The 18033-nt window shown below is 35.2% G+C and overlaps 2 protein-coding genes across 5 annotated transcripts in view; both read right to left on the reverse strand.

The window, feature by feature from the left end:
- The window catches only part of LOC136341498 (orexin receptor type 2-like), a 56705-nt gene extending 47779 nt beyond the window's left edge, over positions 1-8926 (reverse strand). For both annotated transcript variants that reach the window (XR_010732505.1, XM_066286525.1), the window contains exon 1: positions 8737-8926. The gene's annotated coding sequence lies outside the window, so the exon portion shown is untranslated. The remainder of the gene's footprint in view (positions 1-8736) is intronic.
- Positions 8927-10248: 1322 nt separating this feature from the next.
- LOC136341499 (uncharacterized) lies at positions 10249-17587 on the reverse strand. 3 transcript variants are annotated; one of them, XM_066286527.1, is made up of 6 exons: positions 17465-17587; positions 14388-14682; positions 12085-14167; positions 11097-11600; positions 10838-10967; positions 10249-10431 (listed from the first exon to the last, which is right to left on the reverse strand). In XM_066286527.1, the coding sequence occupies exons 3-6, from the start codon at positions 12286-12288 to the stop codon at positions 10346-10348; spliced, it is 924 nt and encodes a 307-aa protein (XP_066142624.1). In that variant the 5' UTR covers positions 12289-14167; positions 14388-14682; positions 17465-17587; the 3' UTR covers positions 10249-10345. The 3 variants fall into 3 exon arrangements, with proteins under 3 accessions (XP_066142624.1, XP_066142623.1, XP_066142625.1); XM_066286526.1 differs by lacking the exon at positions 17465-17587 and adding an exon at positions 17112-17390; XM_066286528.1 differs by lacking the exon at positions 17465-17587 and having other exon boundaries at positions 14388-14919.
- Between the last annotated feature and the right edge of the window lie 446 nt (positions 17588-18033).

Below are 18033 nucleotides of genomic sequence, written 5' to 3' on the forward strand. Positions count from 1 at the left end.
TCTATAGGGTGTCTCTTAATGATGTGCGGATATTTTAAGAGGGGATTCTAAATGAAAAAATAATCATAGTTTTTCATGTAAATTATGTTCCAAAATTGCTCCGTTACGAAAATACATGGCTACAAAGTTCTAGAAAAAAAAATGGAACTTAATGAAGTTTTCTGAGATCGATTGAGATATTTCATTGAATTTTGGTACGTAGAGACAGTTCATAAAGGTGCATTAATTGCAATAAAAATATGCGTTTCAATGCAAACTTATTTAAAACTATTTTAATACGACAAATAAAATAATAGAAATATTAACCCGTGGGTTGACATCGTAATGAAATACGAATTACAACGACTAAGAAATGAAAAAAAAACTATTTTTACTACAACTATTGAAAACGACCCCCTTCACTTAATATGCATGCTTCCGCTCTTCTCATTGAATTATGCACTCTTTGTAATATTCCCGGAGCATTTCGTATTCTGTCACATGGTGCAACTATCCTTTTTTTTTTGCATTCAACCACATATTTCGATTGCAAGCAATGTCCCTTTATAAACTGTCTTTACATGCGAAATTTTATTAAAATATCTCAAGCGGTTTCGAAAATATCCATTTATTTTCATTTTTTTTTTAATTTTGCAATTCTGTATTTTCGTAATGGAGCCTTTTTAGGCCATACTTTATGTGACAAACTATCATTATTTTTTCATGCAGAATCCCACCTTAATCTTTCCGTGTCCGAGCGGGGTATTTTAGATACCCCGGATACGGTTTTTTTTAAATAACTTTTCTATATGTTTTTATTTTTTTTCCTTCTAGGCAATCCTAGAAAATATATTACCAAACCTATTTTTAATAAAAACGTTTAATTTGATTTCAATTTCCAACAAAAAACAAAAATTAATTACGTGGGGCACCTCTGTTACCCCGCACGGCCTGCAGCGTATCGAAATTTAGGGCGCAGAATTTATGTATCATCTTGCCGTCGCAACGGCCGAATACATAAACAAATCCTATATTTAGTTTAGGATTTACTTTGCTTCGATATTACTGTTGTACGCCATTTTGTATTCAAATACCTCACAGGATTCTCAAGCTCTTTTAATGAAAACAACTCGTTAACAAGATTTAACAAACTTATCACTAACTCTCAAATACAATCACCTTCAACACCGGTCACTCTTTAGTTTGTTTTTTATCTCCTCTTCTTTTCCGCTTGCAAGGTGATTTCCCGAAGGGGTAATCTCTCCTGAGGTAATTTCCCGTTGCCGTCATTCACAAACTGGTGGCCACAAGTACGTTATTGTATGTATTTCTGAGAAAATAGCGCGACATATATACTATACTGACGAGGAGTTACGTAGATTTTTAGAAGAAAGTAACTATAGTGATGATGAAATCGAGATCAGTGATAGTGAGGCAGAATGTACCGACAATGTCGAAGAACAACAAATAGTTTCAGATGAAATTACAGCATTCGAAAATAAAGAAGAAAATGCAACTTTTGAGCTAGTTGGGGTACTACTGAAGTCGAAATCGAGATATGAATGGAAAACACAACCACCTGCGGCTACAAGGCAGAGAGCCCATAATATTGTAAATTGTCTTGAAGGTTTGCAAAATGATAGTTATTAAATATTTAGAACATAAACAGGCTTTTTGATAAGTTAGAAATTCGTTTTAGCATGGCTCATTCACTAACAGAGGCGTTCTAATGCTATATTACTGAAGAAATGCTAGCTGACATATTTGCACTTACCAGGTCTGTAAATATGACGGAAAACAATGCTCTGTGTTTGGTGGGATCAAAAAGGCGTAATTTATTATGAGCTGCTAAAACCCGGAGAAACTGTTAATACTGAACGTTACCGACAACAAATGATGGACTTGCATCGAGCTTTGCGTGAAAGACGACCAGAATATCAAGAACGGCAACACAAGGTGATATTGCTTCATGATAATGCACCATCACACAGTGCAAAACTGGTGAAGGAAACGATTGGGACGTTTCATTGGGAAGTACTATCGCATGCGGCTTATTCTCCCGACTTAGCACCATCCGATTATCACTTATTTGCATCGATGGGACACGCTCTTGCAGAACAGCACTTCACCTCTTACGAAACAGTTCCAAAAAGGCTCGATGAATGGTTTGCCTCAAAAGAACAACAGTTCTTTTAGCGTGGCATCCACAAATTCCCAGAGAGATAGGAAAAATGTATATGTAACGATGGGAAATATTTCAAATAAAATATTTTTTATAATTATTGCGCAGCTAAGTTATACTTTTTATTAAAAGATTCCGGTTTCATATTTACAGACCTGGCATACAAATCTACACGGAGAAGTTTATACAGAAAAATTTAATGAAAATCACCCTGCTAACCAAATAAATTGGAAAAATATTACAATTACTGAATTATACGTTTTAATTGCAGTGCTTATAGCAAGTGATAGAAATCATGGGAGAAAACTTCACTTGGCGGAAATGTGGGCCGAAAATGAACTTTTCAAACAACCATTTATTACTGCTGTAATGTCTCGGAATACATTCAAGATGATATATAGACACTTGAGATTTGATGACCCCTTCACAAGGAATGATAGAATAACAGAGACAAAAGATAAATTTCAAGCAATTCGCAAAACATATGATAAATTCGTAAAAAATTGCATTGATAATTATTTACCAGGCGAAAATATCACAGTCGATGAAAGATTAGCTACATTCAGAGGAAGATGCCCATTTAGAGTTTATATAAAAAGTAAAGCGGGTCAATATGGACTAAAAACTTGGGTTTGCTCGGACACTGATTCAGCTTATATATTGAATAGTCAGGTATACATGAATGATGGAATGGTAGATAATCAACAAGAAAGAAATCAAGAATTTAGAGTAGTTTTGGATATGGTTACGCCTTATTTTGGATCAGGGCGTGGAGTTACCACAGACAATTTTTTTACGACAATTCCTCTTGCCGAAGAACTATTGAGACATCAACTCACAATTACCGGAACTGTAAGGGCCAACAAAAAGGAGATTCCTGCCGAATTTGCTTCGAATTCTAAGAGCGAGGAACAATCTTCTGTTTTTGGATTTTCAAATGATTTGACATTAGTATCTTATGTACCTAAAAAGAAGAAAGCAGTTATTCTTTTATCAACACAATTTCACAGCGACGAAATATCATCTGAAGAAAAAACAAAACGTAAGCCTGAAATTATTTTACACTATAATAAAACTAAAGGGGCAGTTGAAACCGGCGATAAAATGACTAGAGAATATACGTGTATTCGTTCAACTAGGAGATCGCCTTTTAGGATTTTTATGGAAATTATTGATATGGCTGCACTCAATGTCTATATCATATTTTCTAAAAAGTTTCCCAATTGGAAATGTAATGACCGTACTAAGCAACACATTTTTTTACAAAACTTAGTACTAGAACTTGCACTTCCAAATGTTCTAAACAGAAAACAAAATAGTAATAATTTTCACAAACCTGTAAAAATTGCAATAGATATGTTTCTCATGCACATCAATACCACAGTTCCAGAAAATCCTGTTAGAGAGATTCAACTCAACAGAATACAAATCGAAGATGCAGCTTTTGTGCCAGATCACGGGATAGAAAGACTAAAATATCATGTAGTACATGCAAAAAACCCATTTGCAATATACACTGAAAAGAAATTAAAACATTTTTATGTCCTAACTGAAATAATAATGAGTGAGTGTAAATAATGATTTGAGGTAAAAATTAAAACATTTTATTATTAAACCATATACAAAATGTTTGAGTTGTTAGTGTTTTATTGTATAATAGTGCAAACAAGCATGAATAATTTATATAAGTGACAAAATTTTAATAGTTTCTGAAGTATTTCGGTGGGGTATCACAGTTACCCCACACGGCCCGAAACGTAATTTTTTGTAGCACGGTTTTGGGAAGGTTAAAATACCCGAACAGCATTAAGCAACACCCTGTATAGGTCTTTGTATTATCAGTTCGGGTAAACACAAAGAGTGTAATGTAAATAGTGTGTGAGAGTTGGTGCCCAGTAGCCAATTTAATAAAGAATTCTCGCCAGATTTCATATAGATTTACAGCTGCCTGCTCTTTGTCCGGCAGACGAAGCCTGGAGAATACCAAAATTGTGAGAAAATAACTTATGCTTTAATACTTAAATAAGAAATTTCAAAGTAACTACCGAATATCCAAACCGGGAACTTATTGGTCTTAACTACAAAGTTGGCAAGTGTAAAACCGTAATCTGCTTCGCGAAATGCAATGGTATTATTATATGGTGTTAATCCAGACATTAGGATGGTGGCTTGGAATTTAATTATAGCATCAGTGTAAACAGTTTAATTTTTCCGCATAGTTAGTCGATATCGAATTCTGACTATTAATTGAATTTAAGCATTTTTTTTACACCCAGGCGGCCATCAACATGATAAAAGCATATGGAAGGAACTGTTTCGTAACGTAACTAGATACGAAATGAGAGGATTTTCCGGTTTCCATTACAAAACCTGCCACTGTGTTTGTTCAAGTTAGAAAATAATTGTTTATTTTACAAGAGGAAAAAGTAGCAAATTTGCTCCCGGAGCAACGATAGGCGCGTCTTCGACTTAGCTATAAAGTGAGCTAAGGAAGTAAATTTCCATTTCCGCCAAGTAAACAGCACACTTTTTCTTGATTGGTATTGACTAAACCGTTTTTCTCCCATTGGCACAAAAAGTGAGCAAGTGACAAAGTATACAATGACCCAAATCGGGCCGAAAAGTGCCACTTACAGCCACATTAAAAGGTAAATGTTGTATTAAACTCTTGCTCTGTTGCTAGTCTTCAGCGCTGTAGGCGGGAGTGGAAATAAGCATGGAGCCTTTATTCAGTATCGCTGGTGACTCGTATCAAAGGGGTTCCCCTAGTATTGGGGCTTCCCATCACATATCTCATTACTATTATTTTTACTACGCTCTTCATGAAAACTGACAACAAAGTTCGTACATGTAGCTGCAACATGCAGACCTCATCCTCTCGGACAATAGTTTCTGGCTACTATCTGGTTCACAGCCATCATATGGATAGTGGATTGTTCTAAAAGGGATTTAATTAAATTACAAACTGTTTGCAAAACAGTTGCCACTAACTACAAAGCGAATTGCGAATGCGAAGCTCATCACTGGAATAATTCCATGGATTACGAATTGCGAAATGTTGTCAAAGCCTTTATACTTCGATATTTTCCATATTCGATAAGTCGCAACATTATTTTTTAAAGTTTTATATTTTCCAATTAAAAAAGTAAATAAGCTCATATGGAATATTGGCAGAAAACCTCGGTGAGAGGTGGTAGCGATCATACTGCGAGTAAAGGGCACTAAATTCGACTCTTTGAAAAATTAAAACAACTAAATTACGAGATAAAGCCACTAAATTATGACTTTTTAGAAAGTTTTCCGGTATATTTTGTAACGTCCTTAATTAGCGAATCAGCAAATAAGCTCAAATTACAAGACGGGCATTTATTTTGTGCGAGAGATACATACTCCGATTCTAGAACTTAAGATCAAAACGGGTTTTTGTACTTGTGAAAAATCTATAAACCATAATGTGGCGAGTAGTTGCGACCTACAAACAGTGAGATCTACCAGTCTGAACTCAAAACGGCTTTTGCCTAGAGAGGCCCTTTAACCGTTATCGTTTCCTTAAGCTTGGCAAGCTTTCCTAGAGCTTTATTGCTGCCTTAAAGTTCAAACGTTTGAGCAAAAATTTTCAGTCTCCCATAAATATGAAGCGAAATTTTCTATCCAAGTCGAAGTGATTTAAACAAAAACAAACAAAAAGAATTACTACGTATCAGAGAAAAAACCAATTAAAATCACATTGCTGGTTATATTAAGCGACTGCAGAACCTCATAAAGTTAATTAATGGTTTTTCAAAGATACTGACATGAAAACAAGTTGAAACTTCCTATCAATAAACTAAGAAGTTTCTAGATCTTGTTGAACTTTTCTTACTTCGAGCTAGCTACACACAAAATTTAATCAAAAACTTTGAATTATACCCAAAAGAGCTTTTATTTATACTCTCTCTACAGAGGATGTCAGTTTGTTTTTGCGGTGAGATCTCAACAACGGGTGACTAAAGAGCTTCCAGGAAAAATATCAATCCATCGAGATATGAACAGGATGATCCCGATATTGCCCAGCTGTTACGCATATCCATATATATATTCCACCCACTACCACGCGTCATACTGGATAAGCACCTGCTACAAATTTGATCCAGACGTTCATTGCCACCTTCCAAATTCAGGCAGAATTTGAAGTTAATTTGGAACGAATTGGTTCATAAATATGTTGAAAGGCTAATTCCGAATGTCAATGTGTACCTATTAAAATGGTTGCAAATAAATACTGACACAAACCAGACGCTTTTCTATAAAACAACGTGTCAGCACTGTTCTCTGAAAACCAATGCAAAGCATAAATATTTATCTGGCTTTGTAATACTCAGTAGGTATGTGTGCGAGAAATAACCCCAAACACATTTTTCAACTATACTATATTATCTATGATATTATCCATGTCTTATATAACGAATCCATCTATGTTCGCCCAATAGACGAATTTAAACAAAATCTATTTTGGACATTTTATTTATACAGGGTGTCCGTTTCAGGAGCTGAACCATGAGAATCCCGGTAACCATGGAAAACACCAAGTCCCGATGTAAATAGGCGGTACTCGGAGTTCAGGAATTTTCAAAATATGAAAAATTCCGATGACTTTCGGAGCAATGTAAAAAAAATTCCTCAGCATATTTAACGAGGCAATTCAAAACGATTTGCGATTCGTCATTGCAATTTTGCCTCTACCTCAACGTGGCGACGTCGTATTTAAATTTCGACGTTTCGATATTTCACCATCAGGAACTTGTTTTTTTGCCCTTTCGGCGTCGGCTTGAATTATCGCAATTGTCGATTCAGCTCTTTTCTAATTATGCTGATGGATCACATGTTGATGTATAGTCTTGCGATTTCCTGAAACTATCCTGTTTTTGCAAAGAACACCTTGGAAATAACGAAATTGGAAACAAAAATTATGAGCTCACCCTTCCAAACACAGCTTTATTCGTTCCCCTTTTTGCTTTGGTGCACAAAGTTGTGATGATCTATTCTTCGCAGTTCATTATTACCGGTGGGTACAGATTTATAAAGCGGCCTTTCGTAGTTCCCCATAAATGATATTCCAACGGGCAACGATCTGGTGAATCACCCGGCTAACATATTAAAATCTCGAGTATTACTCATATTGGACAGAGAAGTACAGTGATGCAGCTCGTATGATCGAATCGCTAGCAGTATACTGAGGTAGCCATACGATGAAGGACTAGAAAAATTACGTCCATTTACAGCAACACAAGAAGATAAAAAGGCTTAAAATCCTTCTTTAATACGAAATTCAGTATGCATTTTCTATATACTTAACAGGTTTATTCTTTTATACGGTTGGATGGTAATTATATCATGCAACCTATTTCTTCTAAAACCTACTTAGTAACAGTCTGATAATTTGTTTCGTGCGGAGGTAGAGGTACGTTTAATGTCTATAAAGCTCCCTATAAAAATTTTAGTAAATAATACGGAGTGAAACTCATTCCCATTATGATGATAATTTTCCTTTCATCTTTTTCTGGTAAGTGGGAAAACGACATATATAGGGTGTTCCCTAATGCGCTGACGCTACTCCTCCAACCCTTTACGAACAACCGTGAGTATTTCTAAATACAAGTTTCTTATCTCTTTAAAAATGTTATTATTCGCTCTACGATCCGTGACCCTGCAATTGCATCTACCAAGGGCTCACAACGGTGAAACTAAAAGATAAGGGATTCTATAATTAGATTCACTTAGACAGACACAAAGCAACGGAAAAAGCTTTGTTTCCTTATTTTTCGCTAATGAGTTGCGGGTTGGCACTCGACTAGAAACAACATAGCGACAACCGGCAAAAATGATTCCTCAGGTGGCTGAGTTTCGTAACTCGATGCCGATATTTGTTTCCATTAGACATAATTTCTCTTCTTTAATTTTTTGTATATTTTTCGTATGAAAAAAGCCTTCGGCTTAAGAAGTCCACAACTGGCTATGCAATATGACGTAGTAAAGCAACACGAATATTCGGTGGTCAGTGCTCGTCAATAAGCGCGAATGGCGAGCGGCGAGCGGCGAACGTAGTATGCCTGCTTCACTTGACTGTCTACACCTTTTTGATTCTTCCCTTACAAGTAATAGGCACTATACAGTTCCGGGTTTCTCATCACTCTTAATTTTCTAATTACGACACGCAAACTGTTTAGTCTGAGCTGTAATTTACTCTAACACAATAAACAGTTTCGTGCAAATGGTCCGGCAATTCGCAGATGACAATAAAGTTTTAACGTGGGACTTGCTGCTTTTGTTTAAGTTACAATCCTCAATATTCGTCCGTAACGAGAGCTCTGGACAATAGACATTTTTATACCGTCTTAAACAGGCCGTTTATGATATCTAAACTCATCTTACCTAGCACTGATAAGCATTAGACATTGCGTTTCGCAAGCCCTTTAAATTCCAACACTTAATTAAAATGGTGCGGTGCATTCGGCATTATATCTACATTGTTGTTGGCCGAAATAGGTTGTTAAAGGTATCGAAAGGGATAATTTACAAAAATGTTGGTACTATACCTTAATCAACAAAATGACCGATCATGGTGGACGCGTATCGTCCTAGCGTTCATTCACTTATAGCCTTTTCTAATTTTTTTCTACAAAGTTTGTTCATTAACTATAAAAAAAAAGTTCACATTTTAAAGATCGCGTAGTTCGACGGAAACTTCCGAGAAAGCGCGAATACGTGCATGAACTTCCGACGTCCGACGCCAGAAACGCAACTGATCGACGCTCCCAGCTCAGCAATATTCATTCACCAGGCGGCACCATCGGCCAATCAGCACAAGAACTGATTGGCGCATTATTATCCTTCGCTAATCATAAGGTAACTGATCAGAATTTTCTTATATTTAGTCACAGTGTGTTCTTTTAACGCGATGCATAGGATTTTACGTGTTAAGTTTTCAACGAGATGACTGTCGGAGACCTATTAGTTCAGCAATAAGTTTGAAACTTGGAACATCGAGAGTTGTGACTTTCGGGATTAAGGAAATAAACTGTTAATCTTTAAAATACATTTTGTTAATGGATAAATTAAATCTTTTGAGAAAACCCTAACTTATGTCTTGTTAATGTCAGTTAGAGTTTATCGGAGGCATTGAAAAACAGTTTGTTGTCATAGAAACGTGAATTTTTTATTATAAACTTTTATCCTATAGAAAAAAACAAGTGTTTTTCACTTAATACATTTGTTGCCAGATTATAATTTATTTAAAAAAAATCATTTCCACTATTCTTTATAGATTAGCCCATAAAATATAATCAAAGGATGTCAAATCAAGGAGCCAGAGGGCTACTCAGCGGGGCTGCCTCTTTTGTTCCACTAATCAACGGAGTCCTCTTCTAAAACCTCACAGGAAATATTTTTAAACCTTTGCAACCTTAAATAAAAATAAAATAAGATAAATTATCTGTGGCACATTTTTAATCTCAATGAAGTAAAATCTTCGAAGTATTTTTTTAGGTAGAATGCGTTGCTCTAATCTTGTGTCCTAATCTCAGGTCATACTGTACAATCGTATTGTTACTATTAAGGCTCTTCCAATTCTGCTTACCCAAAAACTGCTTTGATAATTAATTTTCCCTCGCACTGCATAGGAATTGGCCATTAATGAAACAAAAAGAGCTATAATTAATTAAGAACCCTTTGCTTTTTGTTCTTCATTGTTATTACTCCACAAAACTTAGGGCCGACCTCCAAATGCATTAACTTTTTGATAGAAGCATGTCTTTAATTTGACTTTATATCAAAAAGTTAACGCCTTTAAAGCTTTATAGCACCAGGTGTTTCACAAAAAAAGTTGAGCCCCTTTCGAGTCCCCCTCATAACAATGGTAAGTTAATGTACTTATTGATAATAGAATTAAGCGAAATAGAGTCAGATCCTCATTGTAACGCTCGTTCTGTGGACGAATTTGATATTTCGAAATCGTACAGGGTACGACGACAACCCCTATTTGTGTGTGATGAGCTAATCCCCCCTAAAAAACAAGGTAAAAAATATTACAACTTGTCTCAAAAACACAGTTTTCATAAAGCTCTCTATTGTATGCATTTATCGTTAACACACTTAAAAGTCATTCAAATTGTATATTTCTCGCCTTGGTCCACGTGCTTTTGGCCTTCAGTCGAATTCCGACCCAATCGTGATACTAATATCCCCTGGTTGCACAAAGGTTTGATGATACCACTTATTTGTGTCCAATACAACTGAAATAAGTTTATGTGTCGTATAGCTGCAGACGAAATATAACGAAAAAAAGGAAATGATGATAATATGAAACCTGTAAAAGTTAAACCTGAATATTTGCTGAATTTTGATAAAATAGAAAATTATGAAACAAGTTAGGAAATGCATGGTTTTATTTACGAATACGATTTTGCGTACTCAGTTTAACTTGGAACGCATGTTAATGTGAACTTATTTATGTAAAATACTAAGAGGAATCACCGCCTGTAATTCAATTGATCAATTGCGAATCGCCTTGGATATTACCTTAGGATTTTAATATAAAAATAGCTATTCGCATTGCATCCTTTATCCCTTAAAATACCCTGAATTTCTTAACTGTTTCCATAGATCGCTATTAATCATAATAGTAAGGAAAATACTAACTTATCTCACCGGGTTCTACCACAACTTCAAAAGGCTCACAGGAGTAGTGGCATTCAGGTGGTGGTGCCAGTTTCCATAATTTCCTTCCGCTAAGTTGGGCCTGCCACGAGGGGTAATGAACATTATCAATCTAAAAATTTTAAGTACCATGATTAAATATAATTAACAAACAAATTAGTTATTCCTGAAATAAAAAAGTCTTAGTAAGCCAAGGGTTCCACGTCTTTCATTCTAAATAAGGAATTGTTAACTTACTAACATGCATTTGAGCTCCATAACCTGGGCTTCCCATAAATACCCAGCTAAGCGATATATGCTCAGTCAAATTCTTAAAGAAATACGGCTTTTCATAAAATTGTTTTAAGTATCTTCCAACCGCATCGTTGCAATTATTCCACCCTATATACCAGGGAATTTCACCTTCCTTCATGAGGGCCCTTTCCGGGGTCATATTGAACACTTCGTGAAGCGATCTAAACTCTGTCTCATAAGGGAAAAACTGGCAATTTCTGTCTTTAGTTTCATTTATATCCACTGAGTCGAAAATTTGTTTGAAAAAGTTGAAGTTAAACTGTGATTTTGCTGCCCAATTCGATGCACCATCAGTAATAACAACCGGATGAGAATGTTTTATATACTTTTGGAGCATAACTCTGGGAGATACATTCATAATTTTATCAACTTCTGAAAATCCCTCGCAAAAATGGCAGTTTTCTGGTCTTCTGAACAGCCGAGATGCATCGTCTGGCAAGCTCACGAAACACTAAAAGATAAAATTTATGAATTAGCATGTGCGGCGTGAAAAGCTGGAAAAGTGAGAAAATCCACAGAAGATCAATATTGATATATCAATAAAACTGGGATAACCCATAGTAACAAAGGTCTAAACTTACAAGGTGTTTCTGGACAAAAGCGGGAGGCTGAAACCTGTATATGGGAAATAGTATGTCTCAGCGGACGGTCGTTCACTTTCTATTTCCGTGTATCATAATTTCTTATTATTTTTCAGATAAAAAGATTAATGTGCATCATGTTAAGATCTTTAATTACAAGCTTCTAACTCTTCTTAAACTTTAAATATTCATTATTTGCCCAGCGTTTTCTCTAAGTAGAACTGAACGCCCCCATCTTGTGCATCAGCGACCTCCAATTATGATCACCGGTTATTCCCCGGCAAAAAAAGGTGAATGCTTTTCTAGCGTTACATGCTCGAAAGAAATTCTTATGCATTATTTATGCAGACTTACCTCTGAATCTAAATTATGCATCCAGTTGACCAGCAAACTGAATATCAAGATGGTCAAGGAGACGGGTCCGCAACTGAACTTGTTACTTCTTCCGGTTCCCTTAATTTTACTTAAAATATCCAATCGATGAAACTCGGAATATGAAATATCAAATTTCTCAATGTTAGACATTATTGCTACCACCCGTTCTGTTGCCACGTTCATTTTAAACTGAGTGAGTTTCACACACTTTGCCAGACGTTCGAAACCTTCTCAATTTGAGACTTATCGGTGGTAGCAGATGATTGTGGCCGCTGTACTGAATAATCTATTTAACTTACTCATTCCACATGGTTAACGTATTTAATGGCAAGCTGAGCCTTCCGAACGAACAGGGTGAAACTCATTTTATGCGCTGCAGCACCAATGAGAATTTCATTTATATAAGCGCGCTCGATATCCTTCCGAAAGTGCTATAATAATGGTTAAAATGGAAATACATCACGTTTTCTGGATATTGGACAATGCAAATTATTTTTAACGTGAAAATTTGCTAAATTATTTTAGGATTGGAAAATCGATAAATGACGAGACATCAGTTTACAACGCAGTACTGCACAAGACAGTGCACAAAGGAGTGCCTCTGAGACTACGAATTCAGCGTGGTTCGAACGAGGCTGTCCAAACCATAATTGTCTTAGTGCCCTTTCTGCGAAATCCCTTTTTTAGGCTCTAGGAGAAGGGTTATACAAGCTCTTAAACTGTAGGGCCACAAACCAACATTTTTATTGGTTCTTTGAATCGGAAAAACGGTTAATCAATCACCACGTAGTGTGTTGTCCTTCTTTAACACATGAGCATGAAACGATGCTAAACAGGTGCAGGACGAATTTGAAACAACTGTTATTTTTTGAAAAAGTAGATCGATAAATATACAGGGTCTGTGAAACTAGCGTCGGAAATTTTACTATGTATTCGGGATCCCAAAATAGCGAGTCGTCTTTCATTTACAAGATGCGAAAGGTGAGTTCCTTGTTGGTTTTTGATTTAATAACTAAACCAGTCATTTGTTTCAGACTCTTCTGTACCACTTTACGAATTGACGGGTCTAATGGCTGGAAAAGCATTGAAATTTAAGATGAATAAATAAATAAAATAAGTATAACCGTAAAAATCCTGAATATCATTTTGCCTTTAACCTAGTTTGAACCCTAGCACATGCATTGCATCTAATCTGGTAAGGCGACCGGATTTGGCCAATGAGGCAAAACTGGATTTTTTCTGCAACAAATTGATATGGATCGATCTCGGTTTCATTGGACATTAATAATTCAGTCTGCCCAGCAATCGACAGTAATATAACGTTGCTGCGAAAGCTGCTTTTTAAAGACATTTATCTCCATAACTCTGAATGAAAACTTCTGTTTTATTCGTAACGTCCGGATTCCTTATTCAATTTCAAAGATGTATCAAGTTTTCGAGATACTGTACTTGCAAGTAAAAGTATATACGTTGTTTTCAATAAAATATGTTTTTGATACAACATTTTGAGCCATCCGTGAAAACTATATAATCGAATTTTTAACTGCTGAACAACAATTATAAGTATTATTCTAGATTAATGCGAATTTTTTTTTTTTAATTTATTATCGTATAATGTGTGATAACTTTCGATTTCACGAGACGCAATCACAAATGGCGGGTGCAAACTTCAATTAATATTTGTCAAATATACTATCTAAACAACATACATATTACAGCTTATAACAAAAAAAAACAATTAAGAACACATATAATTAAATAATTAATTAAACAAACTCAAGTTCCTCCAAACTCAGACACGCGACCCTCTCTTTTTCATCACACTGTATTTCCTGTAGACAAATAGCGGCCTAAAAATGATAGCAGCTGCAGTATTCAGATCTTCGTTAATGTCTCTGTCCAGCCTCAAATCTGAAGAAGATTGCCAACCGATGCCCTTCAGTGCAAGAGCATCTTTTTCACCTTTAACAATATCTAATTCTGCATTTAGCAGGGGTACAGCATGAGACAACACAGTAGACCAGGATAACATTATTAATGTCATAAAAGCTGCATATAATAACTAAAAAGAAATAGAAACGTGGAGAAAATAACAAGAAAATGCAAAATGAGTAAATGTCAATAAGACGCTTTTATTTGTGATATGAGGGCAGAGATTTAAATGGGTGTTAGCCGATGGCTTTCTGGTCAATTTTCGTAATGTCACTGTTAATTATTTTTACGACAATAAAGATTTTTTGAAGGATTAAAATAAACGGTCAAATATTTTAGTATATACTTACATGATCCATTTTTCGTAAATTATTACCAGAAATTTGCACGTTTTTATCGCTAACGCGTTGAGGAGACACTGACCACCTTACGCCCATTTTCACAACATTTATAATGCCATGGATGAGTAAACAAAATTTCTCGATAAATTGGTCACATTTATGAGCTTTTTGTTTAGCAAATTAGCGCCTTACGGATCACTTTAATTTAAATAATCCTCCTCTGTTTACTTATGTCGTCGGTAAGTTTCATTGTATTTGAGTCATCGTTGAAGAAATTTGCTCCTCATTTGCCGAAGTTATCGAGCTTTAAAGTATAAAAAGTCACTAAATTAGCGTGTTTGAGAACATAAATTACTCATTATTTAGAAAACTAACCAAGATGCAATGATGCCTTATTAATCATCTTAAAGAGCTCGTCGAGGTGATTCTTTGACTCATTTTTGAAAGCATTTGGAGCTCATTTACCGATGTAATTGAGGTTCAAAGCTTGAAAAGTTACATGAGATGTGTGTTTGAGCACATACAGGGTGTCCTCGAATTACGTGGCAAAAATAATACCGCAGATTGTTTGAGTGAAAATAAGTCGATTTAATTAAACTTCCCTCAGTCCAAAAGTTGATAATTATGGAGCTACAGGGTGTTAAAGTTGAAAAAAAAAATTACATTTTCTTTAATATCTTTCGATTTCTTTGAGTTAATTTCACGAAATTTCATATTTGAGGGTGTTTTAGGATACGAAATTCAAATTTATTAACGATTTAGTTGTTTCTACTAGGGGGCGCCACAAGCGATCATTAGGACACATTTAAATCTCTGTAACTTTTTCGTGCAACGGTGTATATTATTTTGGTATTTAAAAACCTTTTTCCCTACCTTTTATACTTAGAAAAGGTATACTTTATTGACGTCGCTAGAAACAACGGTTTTGGAGAAAAATGCATCTAAGCCTGATGATGCATGCAAATTACCTTAAAATTATTTTCCGTTAAAAAAAATTAAGTTTTTCAAAAATAATTATTAGTAAAGGTATAACAATAAGTTTTCAAAATCAGATATTATTTTGACTATTACAACGGCGAAGTCTATAAACTAACAGCATATCCACCATTTCAGAATAAGTGAATTTATTGGCCATACTTATGGATATTTAAAGGAACAAGAAGCGAAACTGACAAGAAAAACTGAGGGCTAAATAAAAAAACTGACATTTGAGAAACAAATTCAAGTGTTAAAATGTCAATTAAAAACATAGCCAACTGAGTTATTAAAAGCGCCAACGCAAATATGCAGCGCATTAGAATTATGCGTTTTTCTCCAAAACCGTTGCTTCTAGCGACTTCAATAAAGTATACCTTTTCTAAGTATAAAAGGTAGGGAAAAAGGTTTTTAAATACCAAAATAATATACACCGTGGCACGAAAAAGTTACAGAGATTTAAATGTGTCCTAATGTTCGCTTGTGGCGCCCCCTAGAAGAAACAACTAAATCGTTAATAAATTTGAATTTCGTATCCTAAAACACCCTCAAATATGAAATTTCGTGAAATTAACTCAAAGAAATCGAAAGATATTAAAGAAAATGTAATTTTTTTTTTCAACTTTAACACCCTGTAGCTCCATAATTATCAACTTTTGGACTGAGGGAAGTTTAGTTAAATCGACATATTTTCACTCAAACAATCTGCGGTATTATTTTGGCCACGTAATTCGAGGACACCCTGTATATTACTCATTGTCTAGGAAACTCACCAAGATATTATCAAGCCTTATTAGACATCTTAAAGAGCTCGCCGAGGTGATTCTTGCTCATTGTATCTTGGTGAGATTTCAAGATAATGAGTAATTCAGGTTCTGAAAAACACATCTTAAGTAACTTTTCACGTTTTGAATCTCAATAACTTCGAGAAATTATCTCCAAATGCCTTCAAAAATGAATCAAAGAATCACCTCGACGAGCTCTTTAAGATGACTAATAAAGTTTCATTGGATTTTGGTGAATTTTCCAGTTAAACAGTCACTTATGTGCTCAAACCCATTTCATTTGTGACTTTTCACGTTTTGAACGTCAATAACTTCGGCAAATGAGCATCAAGTGCCTTCAAAAATGAAGCAAAGAATCACCTCGAAGCGCTCATTAAGATGACTAATAAGGCTTCATTGCATCATGATGAATTTTCTAGATAATGAGTAATTTATGAGCTCAAACATATTTTCTTGTGACTTTTCAAGTTTTGAACCTCAATAACTTCGGAAAATAAACTCTAAATTTCTTAAATAAAGACTAAAATTAATCAACTCGATGAGATCTTTAAGATGACACAACACGTCAAGATTGGATCTTTTTGAGTTTCCAATAAAAATAGTACTTTATGGTATAATAATATCCATACCGAAAAACACGACAGACCCCACACAATCTAAGAACTATAGATCGATTACATTACTTCTCGTAATGAGCAAAGTTTTTGAACACATTAAAAGAAACAGACTCCAACAAAAGATCGGCCAGCACATACCACAATACCAATTTGAATTTAAACCCAAACACTCGACTATTCATCCACTTTTCGTCCTGACAAACAACAAACAGACTACACATCTTGATGACGGGAAATCGGCAAGTCTATTCATGGAAGTCAACAAAGCCTTTGACAATGTCTGGCATCGAGGACTCTTATACAAACTACACGAACTACAGACACCGAAATATATACTATACTTGATAAAAACATACCTGAAAATCGACAATTGGAAGTAAGAATCGACAACACTCTCTACTTCCGTTTTGTCCGGAACAAGGCCTTCCACAGGATTTGCCCCTCTCTCCACTACTTTACAATGTGTACTGTCACGACATATATAATCACAATATAGACGACAAAAATCACTTCGACAACACCGCATACATACTACAATACGCTGATGATACTGCATTTATTGTACATGACAAAACAACCAAAAAAGCAGTGAAAAGACTTCAAACATTGACGGACGCCACTATGAAGTGGTTCTACAAATGGACACTTACTCCAAATCCAAACAAAAATCAACTACTACTATCAAATCATCACATTAAATTAAACTCACCAACGATAACAGCAGACGGACACACAACGCAACCTACAAATGACGTAAAATATCTGAGCCTAACACTCGACAATAAACTTAAATTTAGCAAACATGTTAGCAAAGTCAGAGTGGAAATTATAAAACAAAACAAACACTTTCGATCATTGACTTACATAGACAAAGGAATTAGTACGAGGACGGCTACAAGAATATATAAAGAAATATGCAGAACAATACTCAACTACGGACACATAACGTAGACAAACTCCACTGAAAAAACTAAACAGCACATACAAACAACAGAACAAATCGCACTAAGACTAATTACTAAAATAAGACATCCCAATAACCCTCTCCACAATCCCTCTAAACAATTACTATACCAACGCACAAACATGACACGAATTACTGACAGACTACTAAACATTCAAACAAAATGAAAGAAGAACCCAAACAACAGAAAAATATTAAACCCACTCTGCTTGACCAGACGAACCAAACAATCCCGGTTCTACGTCCCTGCCAATTCCCTACAAGAGCTCTACGGAATAGAAGTTTTTTTTGTCTTTCTATTGTTGCTAAAGTTA

The sequence above is a fragment of the Euwallacea fornicatus genome, chromosome 10 (assembly GCF_040115645.1).
Source record: "Euwallacea fornicatus isolate EFF26 chromosome 10, ASM4011564v1, whole genome shotgun sequence".
Classification (NCBI taxonomy): Eukaryota; Metazoa; Arthropoda; class Insecta; order Coleoptera; family Curculionidae; genus Euwallacea; species Euwallacea fornicatus.

Coding starts and splice junctions, on each gene's coding strand:
- LOC136341499 (XM_066286527.1), bottom strand. CDS start 12,288: ATGAACGTGGCAACAGAACGGGTGGTAGCAATAATGTCTAACATTGAG. Junction 10,968..11,096: donor GTTATGGAGCTCAAATGCAT/GTTAGTAAGTTA, acceptor TAAAATTTTTAG/ATTGATAATGTTCATTACCC. Junction 10,432..10,837: donor GGTAGAACCCGGTGAGATAA/GTTAGTATTTTC, acceptor AACTTATTTCAG/TTGTATTGGACACAAATAAG.